General features: G+C 40.7%; 1 protein-coding gene across 2 annotated transcripts in view; it reads right to left on the bottom strand.

Annotated features, from left to right (window-relative positions):
* The window catches only part of LOC104992857 (multidrug resistance-associated protein 4), a 176435-nt gene that overhangs the window by 77968 nt on the left and 75981 nt on the right, over positions 1–22486 (bottom strand). For both annotated transcript variants that reach the window (XM_010845860.1, XM_010845859.1), the window contains exons 14-19: positions 18396–18492; positions 16103–16312; positions 14782–14922; positions 13858–13895; positions 13181–13275; positions 11303–11449 (exon numbers count right to left, since the gene is read on the bottom strand). In XM_010845860.1, the coding sequence (XP_010844162.1) occupies positions 11303–11449; positions 13181–13275; positions 13858–13895; positions 14782–14922; positions 16103–16312; positions 18396–18492 (728 nt within the window). The remainder of the gene's footprint in view (positions 1–11302; positions 11450–13180; positions 13276–13857; positions 13896–14781; positions 14923–16102; positions 16313–18395; positions 18493–22486) is intronic.

Below are 22486 nucleotides of genomic sequence, written 5' to 3'. Positions count from 1 at the left end.
TGTTATTGCCACTTTATTCCCCAAAAAGGAAGAATAATAGATTTATAGTTCTACCATAGGAAATAAATTTTATGAGCCCAGATCAGTCTGATGAACTAAAAAGTGAAAAAAATTCTAAAAATAATGACTACATAGAGGAAAGCAACTATTTCTTCTTATTCTCTTTTTAAATATTTGAAGCTAATGGAAAAAAAAAAATTATTCCATGATCTTGACGCAGCATTGCTGACCTAGATGGATGGAATTATTCATGTACAAAAATATATTTAAGGACAAATCCACACACACTGTTTAAGTATCTTTGTGTAGAACCAAAGACATGGATGCTCTGTTTTTCTTACCACACCCTTAAAAATGTCTATACATTTTCATTTAATGCCTCACACAGAATAAAGAATAAGATCAGGGACTGAGTCAAAAGAACACTTCAGTGAAATATCCACTTGAAGTTCAGAGAGTAATCCTTAACTAATTATTGACTTAAACATCCCCAAACCAGGAACTGAGGCTGAAAAGCACCCAGGGCAGACACTCTGGTTTTCACTGATGTTATCAACACGCCACTCTAGCCCTGTTCTCCCCCAACAGCAGACCTGGAGGCAAGACTTTCCCATCAGCGGAAGCATGACTGTATTTGGAGTAACATCAGGGATAAAGGCTCTTAAACACACAACAAGTCTAAAATAGACTTTCCAGGTGTTCAAGAGATTGAAGCATTTCCCTGTGTGATACAATCTATTAAAATACACTTGCAAAAATGAAAGGAAAATATTTCCAGAACAGAGAACTTAATTTTATGATAGCTTTCCATTTAACTGGAGTATTTTAATAAACTTCCACTCAATGTGTACTTTGAAGCTTGTCAGAGAGACTTTCTATCTAAATGATGGGAAAGTTTTTAACAGAATCATCCTGTCTACTGAGAATGAAAAGAACACTCAACAGATGATAGTTGATTTCAAAGTAACACTACTTATGGAGAAAACATCATTGCTTATGTTCCACCTACTGTCAGAGCATTTGTAACACACTTGTAAGAAGCCCAAAGAGAGCTGTGCGTACATATTTGTAAAAGGCAACACCTGAAGTGCCGGCTTCCCTCTTTTTTCCCTAAAATACTTTCAGCGATGTGCATACCACCCAATCAGTCCCTAAAGAATCATTTCCATATTGTCAAAGAGTCTCTTTAGAAGCCAGGATGAGTCTGCTATGAGTTAGTAAGTTAGTCACCTTAAATAAAGAATCACTTACTTTTACTTCCTAATTTCCTCACATTCCCAATGGTGCGATTTCATTTTGAAAACAATGCTTGTTTAAAGTTCCAGGAAAACAGGTTTTGGAAGTTTTATGAAATCAAGGGCAACCTCTTATGTGATTACCATATGCATGTTTTGTTTATACATGGATTGAGCTCCAATCTACAGTTGTATTAAATTCTGAATCTGAATCTTTTCTATAGGGAATAATAGAATATTGGTACTAGATCTAAAAGAAAAAACAACAACAATTCACCGTCAACAATTATTTAAATGAGAAAAAGGCCTAGAAGACAGGACTTTTTCTTCCAATGTTTGGGACGACACCTGATAACCAGTAAATGAGCAATAAATGCTCGATGAGTGAAAAAGCCCCAGTGAAAAGTTAAGTGACTGGCCCAGCTCTTGCAAAGCTATGTTTCCAGCAGAACTGGGACATCATGACATCTCAGCTTCAGTTTAATAATGCCTACTGATTTTTTTTTAATAATGGATGAATTCTTCCTCTTTACTTCTTAAGGGACTGTAATTTATAAGGTAAAAACGACCAGGCATCAAATATTTAACCCATATAAGTCCCAAGATTCATTTTTAAAGCACCACCAAACATATTAAGTGTTGGACAGCTTCATTTCCATGACTATCTGGCATTAGGAGAACTTGGAAACTTGCATAGTCTGGTTTCATGAACTACACTTTCCAAAGAAACATGGTTTATTCTTTACGCCACCAAATAACAGAAACAAAGTCCACCATATAAAAATATATTACAAACTCAACCTTTGAAAATAAACTATAAAAATTAAATTTATATAAACAACAAGTATGAAGGAAAAAATAGCTCTAATTCACTTGAAAGACTGAAGTTCCACTGTTGTATGAGATCACAGCATGGAGACATTCAAACACATTCCTGAACACCCTTTCTTCTATCCACTCAACAAATACTTACTAAGCAGCTAAAGTTGCCCAATCCTGGAAGTGGAGGCTTTCACAGAAACATCATATACTCTAGGAGGGCATAGCACACAAGGCTACGATAAGAGACAGTCAATACAAAATTACCTAAATAATACTTTACTTTGTCATAAGCATTATAAAAATGAGACTGAAAACACAACTGTGAAATAAGCATCAATATTATTAATATTTGGATTTTTTCCCATTTTCTTGATGTCAAATAATAATAATAACGTTTAAACTAAAGGCGAGGTTGGTGGGGAGCAGGGAAGAAATGGTAACAGAACATGAAGTCTTCAGTTAGAAAATGAAAATCAGGGATTCCCTGGTGGCTGAATGGTAAAGAAGCCACTTGCCAATGCAGGAAACACAGGTTCGACCCCTGATCTGGGAAGATCCCACATGGCTCAGAAGAACTAAGTCAGAGCAAGCAACCTGATGGGTGTGGCCCAACCACTGAGCTTGGGCTCTCCAGCCCTGGCGCCACAACTATTGAGCCCGTACAACCTTAGTCCATGCTCTGCAACAAGAGAAGCCACCACAATGAGATGCCCGTGAACCTCAACTGGAGAAAAGCCCGTGCAGAAATGAAGACCGAGCATGGCCAAAAATAAAGATAAGTAAATTTTTTTTTTTTAAACAGAAAATGAAAATCAAACTTTGCCTTAGGGTGCCACATATCATGGACAAGGCAATGGCACCCCACTCCAGTATTCTTGCCTGGAAATCCCATGGATAGAGGAGCCTGGTAGGCTGCAGTCCATGGGGTCGCTAAGTTGACTGAGCAACTTCCCTTTCATTTTTCACTTTCATGCACTGGAGAAGGAAATGAGAGCCCACTCCAGTGTTCTTGTCTGGAGAATCCCAGGGACGGGGGAGCCTGGTGGGCTTCCGTCTATGGGGTCGCACAGAGTAGGACATGACTGAAGCGACTTAGCAGCAGCCGCAGCCACATATTAATCTTATATTAAATCTTTGAGGGGAAGGACTTGGGTCATAAAGCAGAACCACTCAGAATTTAATACAACAAATTGATATGCTTCTCAATGTTTATTGATGTTGACTCTGACCTCAAAGAACTATGCCAATTTCTCTTGAAATGACGTACTACAAAGATGAACTATGTCATAAGGCTACTTTGAGGTATTTTCTGTTACAAATAGCTAAAGGTTGAAGTAATTGTGTGCATGTGTGTGTGTGAGAGAGAGAGATGTGGGGGGTGGCAACAGATAGCACTATTTGAATGACACTTCCTACCCATGGGTTCTTGAATTCAACCAACCATTGGTCAAAAATATTTGGAAAAAAAATTCCTGAAAGTAAAACTTGAATTTGCTTGTATAAAGTATGAGCAATCTAGAAGGGATCTGAAGTATATGGGAGAATGTACATAGATTATATATAAGGAACACTGGGCATTTTCAGACTTTGGTATCCACAGGGGTCGTGGAACCAACCAACAAAGATGCCAAGGGGTAACTGTAATGGCAAATAACTGAGAACACTTATGCCAGAAACTGGAATATAAAAGTGAAGTCCTGGGGCCATACATTGCCTGGCTCTGATTTAGCTGAAGGCTGAGACAATACAGGTATTAAAATGAAGAATGTATGTATACATACAATCTATGTATACTATAATACTAGGAAGTATTAGTGCAATCAAATAAAATGTCATCCTTATGATCCCCTGAAGTGGTGCAGTGGTTAAAAAAACTGGCCTGCAGTGGAGGAGATGAGGGTTCAATCCCTAGGTCAGGAAGATCCCCTAGAGAAGGAAATGGCTCCACACTCCAGTCTTCTCGCCTGGAGAATTCCATGGGCAGAGGGCTACAGTCCATGGGGTTGCAAAGAGTCAGCCAGCACTTAGTGAATAAACAACAATAATTAGGACCAGCACTCTGAACACAGTATGAGCTTCTCAAATCTTATTTTTTTAACATTTTGTTGGAGAACTACAGTGCTTTCTCTGTTACTAAGTTATCAATATTTCCATGTATGATTATTACAGACAAAAAAATGAATGAGTAACCAGAACACTAACAGATTAAAAATGTACACCAAAATGGCGCAATATTTACCAGGAGTAGCCAAGCACTCTAACAATTACCTTTATGAAGATTACTGACAAAATAACAATAGCAATCAAATATATGAAACTATGTAACTATTTAAACTCCTAACAAAGGCTTTTATGATACTATTAGCAGTAACACTGCAACTCCCATAAAATATGACTTAATATCACCCTGATAAGAGTTTAAGTACATATAGCCATTGTTATGTGAAAAACATATTTTCAATATGTCACAAGCCAACAGGATTTAATTACCACACCTACTTCAGACTATTAGCTATTTCATTGAAACCTGAAGAAATAATATTTATGTGGCCATTGAGATTCACTATGATTGATGCGATCTTTTGTGTTATTCCCTTTATAGTCACTCACATTTGTTAAAAAATAACAAGGAAAAATGAAAGGGGAAATGTGTGTTTTTGTTTTGCAACAAAGCTTTTCAGATGGTGACTAACCTCTTCCTTTGAGGACAAAAAAGCCTCTGTAACTAATGTACATACAAATATGTTCTTTACTATGTGCATTAAGCAAAGAAAGGAAAGAAAAAGAGGGGGAGAGGGGAGCTGAAGGACTGAAGCCAGAATTCAAAGCAACGTGGGCAAGATTGAGTCCATGAAAGCTGTCTGGAAAGTTGTTATTCTTATTCTCAATTTCTTACAGCTCATCTGCTCTCAAGGAAGAAAACTCGTAGTTTCTTTAAAACCATACCCGCAACAGATCTTACTTGAAAGGAAACATAGCGAGTGATTTGGCATGAATGGGTGTATTACCAATTTTCCAGCATCACTACTGAATATTTATGTCGTGACGAATGATGACACTGGTGAAATATTTTAACACGAAGCCTTGCCTTGTAAATCGTCTGAATGATGTTGTGTCAAAACAACACCTACCATAAATCAGAGGTTTTAGGACCAGTATTTCTTGTTCTAACACGCTACCTGCTCAGCAGAATCACTTGTGCGAACAGGCATAGATTAATGTGCGCTAAGCAGAGCCATCTTACCGCCTAACTTATAGAGCTATAATTTAACAGGCCTATTATCGTCAAGGTAATTTTGACAGTGCTGAAATATTATCCTTGTTAAGAATATGCATTTAGCACAAACCTCAGTGGTCATTTGCACTGAATAAACAGACATGGATCCCTACAATTATTCTTCTTTTCTACCAATGACTCTTTTTCCTAGCAAGGCAGCAGTCCGTTGACAACTGAGTTTATAAATACTATAGCAAGATAGTTACTCTCAGTAGTACAAAAAGCTCAGCACGTTGCTTTCAATTTACTTTCCACTACTTCATGAGTTCATCAGCAACTTGAAGAGGAGGCTAATGAGTCCCTTTCCAGATTTAAGAAACAGCAATCATTCAAATCTCGACCACCCCTCCTCCTCCTTGTCCCAAACTAAATTCCTCGTTCTTGGTATTTTACATGGGTGAAATTTACACAGCCTCATCTCCCACGCAGTCAAGTAGGAAATATTAATACTTAGGGCAATTCCAGATTTTTCATTATGGAAGATAAAAGAATATGTCTTCTCTTAAACTATAGTACTGCTGCTGCTGCTGCTAAGTTGCTTCAGTCATGTCCGACTCTGTGTGACCCCACAGATGGCAGCCCACTAGGCTCCTCTGTCCCTGGGATTCTCCAGGCAAGAATACTGGAGTGGGTTGCCATTTCCTTCTCCAGTGCATGAAAGTGAAAAGTGAAAGTGAAGTTGCTCAGTCGTGCTTGACTCTTCGCGACCCCATGGACTGCAGCCTACCAGGCTCCTCTGTCCATGGGATTTTCCAGGAAAGAGTACTGCAGTGGGTTGCCATTGCCTTCTCCAAAACTGTAGTACTACCAGAAGAATAAAAATAACAAAAGAAATTAGTAAATTTTTTACAGTGCATTAGCTCTAACTTAACTTGATCTATTAAAAAAAGAGATATAAATTTGTAGTTTTTAAACACTGAATAACGAACACACACACACACAGAGCACAAAAATCAGTCATGTGAAACAAACATACCAGCCACAACCCAGCTGCCTGCATTTTCCTCAGAGAAGATACACATCTACTCACACCGTGGCTCAGTATCTTAAAGCCAAATTAGCCAATTGAAAGGAAATCAACAAATACTTATCTGGAATCCATTACACGCAAAGCTCTAAGCCAAGTGTTTTGCCATAATAATTAGGCAGGAACAAACAGGACAACTATCTTCTCATCTTGTCTCCAAATCAAAGCGTGAAACTTTAGACACTTGATAAAGATAAAATGTTTCTACGAACTCTGACTGCGTGGATGATAAGTGCTTGATCATAATATCTTCCAAAGCTCATGTTCGACTCGGGTCCTACAACTGATCATATTCTACTCTTTAGGAATGAAAATAAAATCCAGTAAACATGTCAGCAGTGGCCTATTTCAGTTACTAGGGTAAACCATATAAATTAAGAAATCCAAATACCATCTTTGAATTGCTAGTTATTTAAGGACAGCAAAAGAGTTTAATGTTTCAGACATAACGAACCTCAACAATGCTTTAAAAACTAACACTACAGAATACAGAGCCTCAGGCCATAAAAATAAAATTTCCAAGAAAGCTTTAGTATAAGAACAACCAGATTTTGCAGCAAGGTGCCCCTTACAGTACATCCCTGAAATAATGTAGATCATGCTGCCCTCTTGTGCCCGATGTAGAAAATAAAACAAATTTCGTCCTCACAAGGGAAACAAAATCTGGGTTTTTAACAGAAATCATCTCTGAATTTCTAAATGACTTACTGTTGACTTGCGATTTGTGTTACCCGAGTATGAAGATCTGATGCAAGTGAAAGTTGACTTCAGAGACAGAAGACAAAAGGTTGGCTAGGAAGATGTGGACATGACAAACAGCACACGAACCCGGCCCACATGCCCAAAAGGTAATAGTCAAACCCAGCTGCAATCAAAACATGCAAGAGATGTCTGTCTGCTCTGGCTCCTGAAAACTTGTAGCTCTTTATTAAACACACAAAGGAAGTGGGACTTCCCTGGGGGCCAAGTGGTTAAGAACCCACCTTCCAATGCAGGGGGGCGTGGCTTCGATGCCTGATCAGGGAACTAAGATCCCACATGCCACGTGGTGCAGCAAAAAAATATTTATAAATAAGTACACATTAAAAATAAATAAATACAATCCATTCATTAAAAATACGATCTCAAAAAAAACTTAATGAGGTTTCCTTGGTGGTCCAGAGATTAAGAGTCCGCCTTGCAATGCAGGGGACACTGGTTTGATCCCTGGTCCAGGAAGATCCCACATGCCTCAGAGCAACCAAGCCGTGGGCTGCGACTCGTGAGCCCAGGCTTAATAGTCTATGCTCCACAACAACAGAAGCCACTGCAAAAAGAAGCCTGTGCAACACAAGGAAGAGGAGCCCCCACAAGCCGTAACTAGAGAAAGCCCACAAGCAGTAACAAAGACCCAGCACAGCCAAAAAAAATAACTAAATAAATAGAATTAGTTTTTTTTTAAAAATTAAGAACTAAATAACTTAACATGTAATACCATTACCGAGGGGTGTCCCAGGTGGTACCAGAAGACTTAGGAGAAGTAGGTTTTGATCCCTGGGTCAGGGGAATCCCCTGGAGAAGAGCATGACAACCAACTCCAGTATTCCTGCCTGGAGAATCCCATGAACATGGGAGCCTGGCGGGTTACAGTTCATAGGGTTGCACAGAGTTGGACAGGACTGAAGCAACTTAGCCCTCACACACCATTACCAAAATACATCAAAGGAAGAAAGTGAAACAGAGAGATGGGTGAGATAACGGGAGGTAAAAGGAAGAGAAAAGGAAAAAATGAAACCTAGTTTTGCCATTCTAAGGCCACACACAGATTATAAAACACCAGTAGGCAATGAAGCATCACATTATATGAACAAAGTAAAGCACGTGCATCAAAACACAGGTTCAAAATAGAGAGTAGCCACAGGAGCACTGCTGGAATGTTAAACTGTACGCAGAAAAACCATGCACTTTCTAGGCTGACGCTTCCTTCATAGAATATGATAAATACAATGAAAGTAAAGGAACTTGCAAATTTGGTAGAGCAATTGGTGTTTTCAGCAACTTCCCATGGAACCCTGGTTCTTAGCACAACCAGTGCAGTTACAACCAGTTACTCCCCCAGTGTCTAACAAAATTCATGAAGATCTGGGATGAAGCATCAGAATGGAAACAGAACATTTAGAGTGGGTCCACCAATGAATGAATGTGTAAGGCCTTGTGACCATCCAGTTCAGGGTCACTGAGAACCCACTGGCACAAGTGGGCTTGGAGACAAGTAGAAACAAGGGAACTCTGGTGAGATGAGTGCAAATCCAGTCAGACTGGGGAAGGTGCAGACCCGATGGGCCTGTGTTTCCCAGCTTCACCATCCCAAGCCCAAAGTCCTTCCTTTCATTACTTTTCTAACTCTGGGAGGTTGTCAGGATCCTGAAATCATAGGAAATGTGCTGACCCCCTACAATATCCTGGAGAGAGACACCCTTCATGATCACTACATGCTACAGGGAAAACAGACTCTGGAAATCAAATCACCCACAATTTTATGCTGGGAACTTTGTTGAATTAAACCCAGATATTTAAGGTAACTTAGAAGTTGAAGGACTTCCTGGCAGTCCAGGGGTTGAAACTTCATCTTCCAACACAAGGGTTGTGGGTTTGATCCCAGATTAGGGAGCCAAGATCCCACATGCCAAGAAAAAAAATCAACACAGAAGCAAAAAGTTGAGCAAGTCAGTCTCTCAGCTGTAGAAGGGGATTTTAAAAAAAATATTATAACTATTAGGATACACATAATCAATAATCTCAACTATGAGGTATAATTCTTACACATTACTTGCTTTTCCAAAGAAGAACAAGATAAAACAAGTATTAAAAGTACAAAAAATGAATACAAATTTAAAAGTCATCACTTAAAATTTTTCATTAAAAAAAAGTTTTACTCTATTAACAAAAGAGTAAATAAATAAACTGTGGCTCCTAATTTGGGCAAGGCAGGCCTGTCTTTGGAGTACTTTTTGGGCTTCTATTTTCTTGAAGGAATCAGGTCCTATTAATAGTCACAGGACAGGGAGACAAGATACACCCTAGTGTGCTGGCTGCAGTAAGATGAGTGATTTTGAAGATTTACGCTTGGGCCCAAATCCCGAAATAATTAATTAACCAGCATCTGGAGAAGCCTACAGGGGTTGTTGATGCTTCCAACGTTATGACTGTATTTTTCACATTAACTGAAAAGTGGAACACCACCACAACCATAACAGCACGGACCCCTCCAATTAGTTTGTGTCCACAGCTTTATAATAAGATGAGATCTGTATGGGCCCCTGCAACCTACCATCCTGTGCTCCACCCAGTGCTTGGATGAAACACGTGCTGGATAAATGTACACAAGATGCTGCACGAAGAGCCTCATTTAATCCTCACACAGTGATATAGGAAGGGCAGCAGTTATTCCCATTTCACAGGAGACGAAGTGCCCACATAGCATATGGTCATTGACTCGAAGAGTCATAAGGCCCTGACTTCGATCTAAATGCTGTGAATATACTCACCTGCTGAATTCTAACAGTATCGACATTCTGGCAAGTGTGGGAATAGCACCCCACTTTCCAAATAAAACTGAGATGCAGAGTAAACAACACATAAGTATTAATTAAAATTTGACCATTAGTAACTAGCACCATGATTGAACCCAGGCAGTTGGCTCCACAGACCACACTTCAAAACCAAGACAGACAACATCCTGCCTTGAGATCTGCCTGCCCAATAGATCTACCTTGCATTGGCCTTGGTCACATGGCTAGCTGATGGCCAGGCCAAGGCTACTTCTGTCCTCCCTGCAGCCCACCTCCCTGCCTCAATAGGTCCTGTCAATCATCACCTGCAAAAACAAAGTTACCCCGGGCCTCAGCACAAGTGTAGTCAACTAGACAGCGTGGACACATCCACTGATGAACTTCATGGAAACATAGCTCAGGAGGCTACATTCTGAAGTAAGACAGATTGAAGGCCTCAAGGTGGAGTAAGCAAACACTGGGAAACCTCCCAGGACACTCATACTGAGAAACTTACTACTGAGCATCCACCTGCTACGTATGTACCACAAAGTCTCTTACGTGTTACCAAAACTCCACTATAAGCTATACAGTTGTTTTATTTGAAGAGGATATCTACATTAAATTCATCTTGGATGTTAATTAATTATTCATTACCATTTTAGATAGATCTCATACTCAGGGCACAAGCCAAAGGGATCCTAGATATGCATGGGCAATGAAAGAAAAAAACCACATAGCTGGTCTTGAGTAGAGATTCAGTGTAACAAGGTTTGAATAGAGACCTACCTAAAGTATGTAACACAGCCTACGTTTTAGCAACAAGCACAAAATATGTAAATATGTTTGCATTAAATGTAGAGAGGTTCATTTGCCACACAAATCAGCTCTTGAATCATTCTGCAAAGTAAGCATACATTTATATTTCCACACTCATACAAAATTGGAATAAAATTATATTCAGATATACCCTGGTGGAAGAAAAATATCAGTAAAGTTTTTTGCACAAAATGGATCGATAGGCACAGAGATTTTCTCCCAAGCAATTCAAATATCAAAAGTAATCAGGCATTGGCAGGGAATGGATACATGTACACGTGTGGCTGAATTCCTTCACTGTTCACCTGAAAGTATCACAACACTGTTAATTGGCTATATCCCAATACAAAATGTTTTTGATGTTAAAAAAAATAAAATTAAAAAAAGTAATCAGGCATTAAGTACGATAACAAGACATATTTACAAGTTCCTTCACTATTCACTTGAAATCATCACAACATTATTAATTGGCTATTTCCCAATACAAAATGTTTTTGGTATTAAAAAGAATTAAATTTTAAAAAAAGGAATCAGGCGTTAAGTAAGTACGATAACAGGACACACTTACTGAAAAGTCTGGTGTCTGACCTACCTATTGGATTTCTATCGAAGAACAATACCGGAGCTCTCAAAATGGACTCGAACATTTGATTGTGCAAAGTTTGTGAAGAACTAACAAGGACGAAGAATACCAGGAGAGATCTGACGATGCCAAACAGGACAGTGGATGCAGTTAACCCTGAAATAAAGAAACATCATTAAGCCCAAGATCTCTGCCTTTGATACAAGAATGCTAAGCCATGCCAAGCAGCTTATAAAGATATTATATCCTTATCCCATCAAGTATCTGGATTCTAGAAGAGTTTAAGTCATTCACGACAGACATTTTAAAAAGAAGAAAACAAAATACACTGTTTTCCTCTCATTAAATATCAACTTCATGAGGGGGAAGGAAATGAAGTGTAAAATAAAATTTCATTCCAGTATTTTCTAATTCAATTATAAGTTTCAATAAAACTCAGAAAAATTTTTAAAAGTTGTTGGTCTTCCCTTCACATTTCAATTGTTAATAATTACAATGTCTCATAATCTAAAACGGTGAAAGGCTTTGGTATCAGCATGTTAATGAATAGGAAACACAAGAAATGATTTACTATCATGTCCTTATAGACAAACCCAAGTAGCTTTAAAGAGTATAAAAATACCACATAAATCTGCAAGCAAAAAATCTAACTGAACTGTAGGAAAATACAAATTATAAATGTAAATGAACATCAGCATTTAAATTACATTTTGTTAATGACAGAAATGAGTACCACTGTGCATATAAAAAGTAGAATACCCTCCCAACATTTTTTGAATTCACAATGCTAAACAGAGAGGGGATAACTTCTGTAATAAATATTCCATTAAGTACTTTATTCCCTTCTGATGAGACACTTAAATTCTGAAATTTAAATTTCAATATTTAAATTCTGAAAGCTATTCAAATTTCTGGGTTCCATCAACAGGCATTTGCCTTAGACCACCATCCTATATGAATATGTAACATAAACCCACCCTTCCTCCTTCAAGCCTCCATAGTCCAATTCAGAAGGTAAATAGCTAATGGATTTAGAGTTCTTAGCAAGAGATCAACAAAATACATAGAAAATTTCAATGAGTTATCTTACAAAGATAACTCACTCTATCTTTGCAGAAAGCTTGTATATTTCCTGTGCGAATATTTAAAATTTTAGATGAGGATTTCCTCTTAAAAGTATGCAATGCCACGTATATTCTAGGCACTGGTGTGAAAACAAAGAGCTGTGTTGATATTAGTAGGCAAGCCAGATGTTAAATTAATCACACAGTTATGGACATAATAACACTGTGATCTCAGGAAAGGAGGAGAAGGAACCCTAATGCCCAGACACTGGATTTCTCCCTGCTTAGCTTCTGCCTTAAGAAATTAGTAAAGCCCAAGAGATGAGCAGTGTGGCGAAGGAGAGTTTGCACACCTGCGAGGCAGTAATGCTTTTATTTGGGACCCTGGCTGCCAGAGGATTTCAACCAAGGTCAATAAAAGCCAAGTTTCATTCAGAAAGAATTGGAACAATCTGAACCATAAGGTGGGGATCTGTTTCTAATCCCCTCACACATCCATAAAATAATATAAGATTTAGCTAAAGCAACCTATTAGAATAGACAATAGTCACATATTTCCAGTGGCTGATTTTCTCAATATGCAATGCTGGTTTAACTTCCAAAATCCAGTACAGAGCAAATTAAGAGTCTTCATTCAACCTCTTTTCTTCTAGCAGATTTTTAAAATAATTATTCTAATTAATTCACAGAATAAATGCGGCTGGCTCAGAAACTTAATCTGTTAAGACATTACTGAATTACTCCTGGAAGCCCTAGTTGCTCACATGGGCTCATTGTAAGCGACTCAGACTCTCGGATAATAGACCAGATGACTCAACTTTACCTGAGTAAATTCCTAAGTACCAGTTCAGATCGAGCTTCTCGGTTACATTTCCTTGTCCATTAACAGTGACATTTAGGGCACTCTGTTGATTGGCCCTAGGGAACAGGGAAGAAAAAAAGATTACACGATAGATACAATTAGGTAAATATTAAAAAAAAAAATCATCCTTGATTTGTGAAGTCACACGCGTCAGTCATGTCCGACTCTGCAACCCTATGGACTGTAGCCTACCAGGCTCCTCCCTCCATGGGATTCTCCAGGCAAGAGTACTGGAGTGGGTTGCCATTTCCTTCTCCAGGGGATCTTCCGACCCAGGGATCGAACCTGGGTCTCCCGCATTCCAGGCAAATCCTTGATTTAGGAGACATGATTTATGCTGCAAAATGTTTCCCAGCTCACAGGGCCCTTTGTTTCTCTACTGTAAAAAAAATTTCAATTTGAATCACGACTTTCAGCTCTCTGAACTGTCTGTGAGGAAGCTGCTAAGGATCACAGGAGTTCACACGCCACCAGCAGGATCTTTACTTTTTCTTCAGGGAAACTACGAGAGGGTCAGTCAGAAGAGAGGGTCAGTCAGAAGAGGAGGCTGAACAAGCCCGCCTCCCCCACCGACTCTGTGGAAAGGTGAGGTTCATGCAGATTTCACAGCACTTTGGGTCAGACCAGAAATCACTTACCAGTATGAAAGCCACCAATCCTGCAGGATGTAGGAAACCTGGAGCAGGAAACAACAGTCACTCACACACTGACATCACTGAGCTTCACACCCCGCTCACTAGGATGGGGGACGGAAAGGCTCCAGAACACGGAGACAGTCCTTCCAGCTCAGGTCTGTGCCAAGCCCCACACCCCAGATGACCAAAGGTCAGAGGAGGGCATGCTACATTTTAATATCTCTAAAAGACGCTGTTTATTTCTAGAACCTCTCTGTCATGTACACACACCACCACAAAGCTTCACTTATTTTGCTATGCACATATGATACTTTTCAATGCAAATTCCAGTGGACTTCAAAACACAGTGTTTATATACATGTCAGGATTTTTCATAGGATAAAAGCTTGATAGGTACTGTGATAGCTAGTTTTCTGTGTTATTTTGGCCATACCAGTCTCCACTGATTCAACAAAACACTACTCCAGATGTTACTGTGAAGGTATTTTGTGGGTGTGGTTCACATCCATCATTAGAACTTACAGGAGATCACCCTCAACACTGTGGTGGCCTCATCCAGTCGGACGAAGGTCTTAAGAGCAAACCCTGAGGCTTCTTGGAGGAGGAAGAAATTCTGCCTCAAGACAACAGGTTCAGCTCCTGCCTGAGGTTCCAGCCTGCAGGCCTGCCTTTCTGATTTCAGAATCACTCAGACAGATCCCACAACCTCATGAGCCAGTTATTTGAAAGAAATCTCTTAATTCACATATTAAAAAACAATAATAATACAGTAAGGTAAACACAGTATAAATAGTATTAAAAATATCAACATTAGGGCACAAATCAAAATAAAAATTGTTCCTTTGCAGCTTATTTTATTTTTGTTTAATCAAATAAACAAGAGGGTTTTTTTCCATGGAAAAAATAAAAATAAAAATCCTTACTTACCTGAGCTGCAAGGTTTACTAGAATGAGGAAAATGATGATAAACCAGTGAGCACCGGCTGTGAAGTAATTCTTATAAGCCTTAAAACCAACTTTTCCTTCCGAACGGGACTCCTCAGTTAGGGTAACCTGTATATTTTCGGTCTTGGAAGGAAAGGCAGAGAGAGACAAAAATTTAAATAATGAACCCTAAATCAACAATAACCTCCACTCCAAAGCTGCAGTGAAATAGACACAACTCATATGCTGGTAGGAGGGCAAGATCCTACAGAGAGAGAAGAATGTGGAAACTCTGAGCCAAACCATGTATGCATTTACCCGGCCATGCCAATTCTAGAAATCTATCAGAAATAAGGAAATGTCATCTGCAAAATGTTACTCATTTTAAGGTGCCTTTGCTTAAATAAACAGCATGATTAACTGCACACATACAAAGTACCTGATTAAAGCATAAACGTAGATGCTTTCTCCAAAATAATACACGAAATGATATATAACCAAAGTATCCATGTAATTTATTTGTGCCCCTCAGTGATGACAGAGTGGTTCCTGAATGTGGAAGTTGAGGGACTAATCTGAATACTCATCAGAATCATCCCAGAATCCCGGGTATGGACAATGAGAGTCTGGACACTGAGAAAACTGCTAGATGATTTTAAAGGAGACCTAGTGCATTTGTCCATTTTTGTCTATAGGATTTAGAATATATTACACAGTCACATGGGCCAAAGGTTTGCTGCCTACTGTATATGCGAGATGACAACATATGGTTCCACATCTTGAAAAATAAGAAAGGAAGATGGGAACACATTCCAAAGTGTCTGCTGTGTGTTGGGTGCTTTGCACCTTGGTGACAGAGGTGTCCTGTCACAGACCATCCGATGCTGAAGCAAAACAATACCATCAGTCACCTGCAATGTCAGAATATTCCAACACAAAGCAAAAGCAGCTGATTTAATGGAAGTCATAGCAGGCTAGGAATAAGGGATTCTTCAAATTAACCATCTGGATGAATAAGGGAAGCCGGGGTCCACCAGAGCACATACAATTAACTATGGTAACAAGAGTTCCACTGTCAATACCACATACATCGTGCAAGTCATAGCAGTACAACCAGGACTTGTCTCCATCCTACGCCAAAAGGAGAAGCCGAATCAGGCTGGCTCCCCGCATGCTGTTTTAGTTCTACCAATTTCATGGAACAAGGCCGTGGAAATTTGGTGTCTTCTTTGGAACACCGAGATGTCATAAACAGAGCAGACTGAAGGTCCATGAGGCCACCAAGAGCGACAGACCCGCGCATGCTGCAGGACGAGAAACTCACGTCTTGGCCCTCTGGAGTGGCCTCTTTCAAGGAGGGTCTGGAAGACTGTTGAGACCAAACCGAAGACTCGGAAAAGGTGCGGTTCCTCAGGGTAGGACTTCCTGGAACCGGAGATGGTTCAGCCTCCTCATTCTCCTTCTTTAAAAGGGAACCAAAATCTATCCCGGATTTCAGGAACTCAGTGTAAGTCCCCTTTTGCACCATTTGGCCCTAAAACAGCAATAAAGAATTTGAGAGTTTGTTAAGGTGTCTAATCATTTATGATATCTATCTTCTTTGTGAATTGTACCTTCTATCATTAAAAATATTCATCTTTGTTTCATTTCAAACAAATAATTAAAAAAAAATTTGAGCCGAATGGATTTTCATTTGATACTACTAACCAATTGTGCATGCATGCATGTTATACATGCTAAAGCACTTTAATCGTGTCCAACTCTTTGCTACCCTATGAACTGTATAGCCTGCCAGGCTCCTCTGTCCATGGGATTCTCCAGGCAAGAATACTGGAGTCGGCTGCTGTTTCCTCCTCCAGGGGATCTTTCCCACCCAGGAATCAAACCTGCATCTCTTATGTCTCCTGCATTGGAAGGCAGGTTCTTTACGACTAGCGCCACCTAGGAAGCTAATGGTAAACACTAATCAAGAGAAGTAAACTGATATTAAATCATGATGTTTGTAAGAAAATGATCTTGAGGTCTGAATTTCTGGTGGACAAATCTAGTTCAGTTCAACTAGAACAGAAGTGAGCACTGTGCTCTCTGCCAAACCCTGTGTAAGGTTTGGGGACGAGAAAGAAATGTGTGCTCATGTGTTAAAGATGGAGTCCGTTGGGCACTTAGGAAAGCAAGAAATAACAGTTTGGTGGGAGGATCAGCACAATCTCTTAAGACAACATGGAAAGTTAGAGAAGCTTCATGAGACAAGCAGAAATTTTTAAAAAGTCCACTAGGGAGGATATTCCGTAAAAGAAATTTGTTGACACAGAGGTGGGCACTGGCATACCTGTGTAGGTAAGGGTCATTAGACAAGTCTTTGCTGACCACTGCCACAGTACCACATGTCTGACTAGGACAGGGCCTGAAGAAACTGACCCTGCACAGAGAACCCAAGAGATATGACTTCATAGTCTTTAACACCTCCCCACAAACTCAGGAAGTTCTCAACTGAAAATTCAGTATTCCCCCGGAAAAACTACCTCAGCAAGGAGGTCATAAGACCGGGATGCTCTAATGCCTCGGTATGCCACAATCAAAAACCTAAGCCAGAAGCAAAGCACTTAAATCCGAGGATAACATAGGCACAACCCATCACCAGCGGCTGGTCTTCCCCAAATTAGGCAACTGCTTAAGCTACAGCCAGTCGACTGATCTTCTTCGAAAACTGTGCGACACATCATTGCAGTGTCCCTCATTTACAAAGTTACATAAAATAAGCTGCAGAAGATTTCTACTTTTTCACCGTATGAAACAAGACTCAGCTGATTCACTCAGTGGTGAACAAAATATGAGGAAAAATCCCAGGATGCAAACGAAACAAAGAAGACAGCTCTGGTTAAGGCAAGTCAGGTAGCCCCGCATGCTGGCTAGGACGCCCCTCTCCAGGAGAAACCCAATGAAGCCATTGGGGACCATTTGATACTGCAGAACAAGGAAATGATTGAGGATATGCTGTACATCTTGTCCTCACCTGGGAGACAAGTGCATTTACCTTATTTAAGGAAAGTTGCATACAACGTTCTACTTAGTAAGATGCACTCAGAAACCACTAGTGGCACAAAGACAGCAATTTTACTCAACAACCAAGTATTAACCATTCCAGGGGGCAGCCGTCCCTGCTCTGCTGTGAGGGAGGAACCAGAACAACTGCAAGGATGGTCCCCAACTCATCCAGGTGTGCTCACCAGGAGACAACTGGTCATTCTGACAGTACTGAGTTGGCCAGAAAGTTCACTTGGTGAGTGAGCATATTCTTCAATAAAGTTCTTGGTGACAATGGAAAGTAAGTCTTTTCTTGTTGCTTAAAATTGATCAAACTTTTTGGCCAACTCAATACTAAACCTGAGGTTGTCTTCTCAAAACAAGCCCCACATAGGCAGGGCCTTATTCTCCTTCTGCACAGGCTCCCACACGTATCAGACACAGAAAGAGATATGGGTCGTAAGAAGAAGAAGGCAAAAAACTGAAAGCTAAGAGGGCTTTGTCACAAATCCAAGCAGACTGCCCTGCAGGGCAGCCTGGCCTTCAACACACCACTGTGTTAGCAATTCCAGAGACTTCTAGAAATTACTTACATCTTTTAATATCAGAATCTGACTTGCAGCTTTTAGGTACTGCAACTGATGAGTCACTAAGATTCTGATCTTCTCGTGCAAGGCTTGACAAATACACCTACAGTTGGAAAAGGGACAGTATGCAAACACACATTAGTGGAAGTCAGCCAAACTGCAAGCATACATTTTGAAAACACAATGAGACAAAGACAAGACAGCAAAGACGTGTAGTTCAAATACCAATATGAATAAAAATACAAATTAAATACAAATTGATGAATTCAGCTAGGACCTCAAATTATTCAGCATCAAGTCTGAATCAAGCTCCACTAAAAAAAAGAAAAATTCTAAAAACCAGTCTAGCGAAACATGCATCCGCTGCTGTTTTTCCTAAAACTGATCTTAATTATTTACATATTTCATGATGAAAAACAATGGAGCAATACTGACATTTCAAAAGTTGACTAAATTAAAATACTAATTATTTTATTGTTATGTTGAGAATGAGAACAGTGATTGATGTCACAGAAATATACATACATTTTCCTTAGTTTCTTAAATGTTGCTTTATGACGTACATATTAACCACCCTAAAAGAGTCATATTTTCTCGATAACCTTAGCCATACTCCCTTCCAGACATTTCTTCCTAAGTAACATTAGATGGAAAATGAATACAAGTGTGGCCTTTATTAGTCTCTACAACATTCCCAGTCGCATCCAGGAAGTAAATCTTACTTCATTTGCACTGAAAACTCTCTCAATGTGAAAATGAAAAATTACAGGGCCCCGGTGACCACGGGCAGGGGTCCAGACAGGTACTCTGGGAGCCTGAGGCCCTTGCAGAGCAAATCTCAGGAACCTGGGCCAGAGCTCAGCCTGTGAGTGAGTCAGATGGGGAGTCTGGAGGCCGCAGACTGCAGCTCAGTCCCTCTCATGAGCCTGACGACTAAACCTCACTTTCTTCATCTCAAAATAACGCCAATGACAGCCCATTCATATGTTCTAAAAAATCAAACCACCAATCCGCTCAGTAAATGTCAGCCCCCTTCCCTACTCCTAACCACAAGCTGTCATGTGCTTCGGACACAGGACAGAAAAGTCCTAAGGGGACACTGTGTCTGTGGTCAGAAGACCGGGGATGTAGACACATATGCCATCACTTCATCAAGTTCAAAAAGATTCATTTATACCTTCTGACAAGTCTTAGTTCAGCTTTTGTGCTAAATTTCTTTTTTTGTGTGTGTGTGCTAAATTTCTTGACCAAGCATACCTTTTCAGTTTTCAATGGAATTTTTTGCTACATTCAAAATTTACCTGCTATTAACCACTGAAGGCAGATGGGCTGGTAGGTCCAAGATGGCACTAACCCACAAGTTTTTTAAAGGTTTCCTTCCTGACATTTCACCACAGATAAGGTAATATAAATAAGCACAATAAAGTGATCAGTTTTGATGGCTAGGAATGTATTCCTAAGTAAGACTTTAATTCTGAATCTCTAGAAAAATAATCTTCCAAGTTTTCAAGAGTAAAGATTTCTAAGACATACCATAAAAATTGACTCAGCGATGAATTCTTTAAAATTATTCCTATACGAGAGCTGTGTTAAGAAGGGATAAATCCCATAGAATACATCAAATATGAACATCTTCAAATATGCTATCTTCATTCATTCAATCAACAAACTTTGGTGAGGTACCAGGCACTGTCCCAAAAGCCATGGATACACCCACAGATCAAGACAGCAAAGAATTCTCTGCACTGCGCACAGGGGGACACTGAACGAGTACAGGACATGCCTATGGGGCTGTGATGTGTGCTCTGAGGGAAAGCAAGAGGGGCTGCTGTCTTAGACGGGGAAACAAGGGAGCCCTGAGACTGTCTGGGGAAACATCCTGGAAGAAGACACAGCAGGTGCAGGGGTCCTGGGACTGAACACGCAGGGCTGAGGCGGCTTCCTGCATTCACAGCGTATGGAGGGTGGGGGGACTCATAAATGGTCAAGGGCACCCACTGAGGGCTGTGGGAAGCCAGAGGGCACGGGCGCCCCCTAGAGGAGCGGGAGGGAACGGCAGGGCCCACCTTCCTTCTGTGTTCTGGGGCACTGCTCCTTGGCTCTGGGACAGAGGGACCAGTGTGAACAGACAGACAGGGCTGACAAAGGACCCCACAGAGCCAGTACAGCTGGACACGGAGTGGGTGTGCGGAAGAGCTGGAAAGGCTGAGGTGGGCAGATGGCAAAGAAGCCTGTTCTCTGTTTGAGGACCTGGAGCTGCTTCCTGAACGGGCTGGGGTGGGGGCGGGGTTGTCTGAGAATGGCTGGAGCGGGAGGGTGAGCTGTGTAGACAGCAGCATGAGAATCCGATCAAGACAGACATGAAGATCTGATGACACAGGAGGCAGGGGTCTGGCAATGTGGAGTTGAAACACATCAGGATCCACAGCGGACACAGCTAGGACTTAATCAGCTCATCTAAGGCCCCTCACCTTCTGTAGCTTATAGAACCCACTATGCTCACAGCATAAAGTTGTAACACTCATGAACCTGAATCACCTTGGATATAGATTCAAGACTAGAGGAAACTGTTAATGGCAAGTAGAAGTGTGAGTCACTCACTTTTAATAGAAAACACTCCCCATTACTAAGCTCTGACACGACCACCAACTCTCATAGCATGTTGTTCCATCCAATTTTCTAACTCGTTGAGAACATCCTCAGTTGCTGCTGAGTGATTTCCTAAATTGCATTCGTGCTCCCTGCCCTAAGTTTCCCCAGAGAATGTGGTTCTGATTGGCAAACAACAATCCAAACAAGCTTGCTTCTATCAAGTGTACATCCAAGGTCATTAAACCCAAGAGCTATAAAAAAAACTTCTCTGTTTGAAGGAGAACTTTTGAGAACTTCTGTGATAAGTACAAGAGAAACGAACAGGCTGAACTGCCAATGATTCCAGGAGTGAGGAATGGCAAATGAAGCTTACAGCGCTCACACCCTGTTACCAAACCCATGACAAGGCACTTTTCTATCAGGTCACAATCAGGAGAGGGTGGGAAAGCCGGATGAGACCACACGGCTGGAAGCAATGCCACATGCCCTGCTCTCCTGTTCTGAACAATTTAATGCTTCTTTGCACTTGTTATCGTGGTGGTGGTGGTGGTTTAGTCGCTAAGTCATGTTTGACTCTTGTGACCCCATGGACTGTAGACTGCCAGGCTCCTCTGTTCACGGGATTCTTCAGGCAAGAATACTGGAGTGGGTTGACGTTTCCTTCTCCAAGGGATCTTCCCAAGCCACGGATCGAACCTGGGCCTCCTGCATTGCAGGTGGATTCTCTACTGACTACAAGGGAAGTCCCTTTTTATTGTGGTTAATAAAACATATCATTACATAACATGAAATTTACCACTTTGCCTATGTTTAAGCATACAGCTCAGTGGTATTAAGCCCATTCACACTGCTCTGTAACCATCACCACCATCTGTCTCCAGAGTGTTTTCATCACCCCAAACTAAGCACAAGTTACACACAGACTTTGGTAGAACCCGCCCCATGATCCTGCTTAGTGGATGTGGTATCCCAGGTCCTCGTATCCAGAGCTCAGTGCTCCTCACACGTCTCTCTCTCTCTCACACATCTGCAGACTCTGCTGAAGCCTCTCTACTTTGCAGTTGTGGCTCCGCTGTAAATCAATCATTTCCCCTCCAATTCAAATGCAGACACCTGAGAATTTGGTGATAAGGCCTTTAAATACATAATTGTTACCCCTAACGACATTAGGTCTAATCCAATCTGACTTGTATCTCCAGAAGCAAAGGAGCCTAACACAGAAGGGCAGGGCACGTGAACAGAAGAAAGCCCACATGAGGAAACCGGAAGGTGGATGCTATCAGAGGCCAAGGAGATAGGTTCCTTAGAGGCAGGAATGAGCTGAACATCCAAGTCTCCTTTTTCTGCCCAGTGTGGGTCCTTTCCCTCTCCTGGCACACTGTCCTCCTGGTAAACTAAGAGGTTTTGTGCAGTAACATCTGTAAGGGCACTGATCTCCGTGCACACAGCAGCGTGTTAATAAGTGCAGCTGGAAGGCTCACTGGCTTTAACAAGGTGAACAGCAG

This window comes from Bison bison, unplaced genomic scaffold (assembly GCF_000754665.1).
Source record: "Bison bison bison isolate TAMUID 2011002044 unplaced genomic scaffold, Bison_UMD1.0 scf7180017864225, whole genome shotgun sequence".
NCBI classification, from domain to species: Eukaryota; Metazoa; Chordata; class Mammalia; order Artiodactyla; family Bovidae; genus Bison; species Bison bison.
This window is presented reverse-complemented; position numbering and strand designations above follow the sequence as displayed.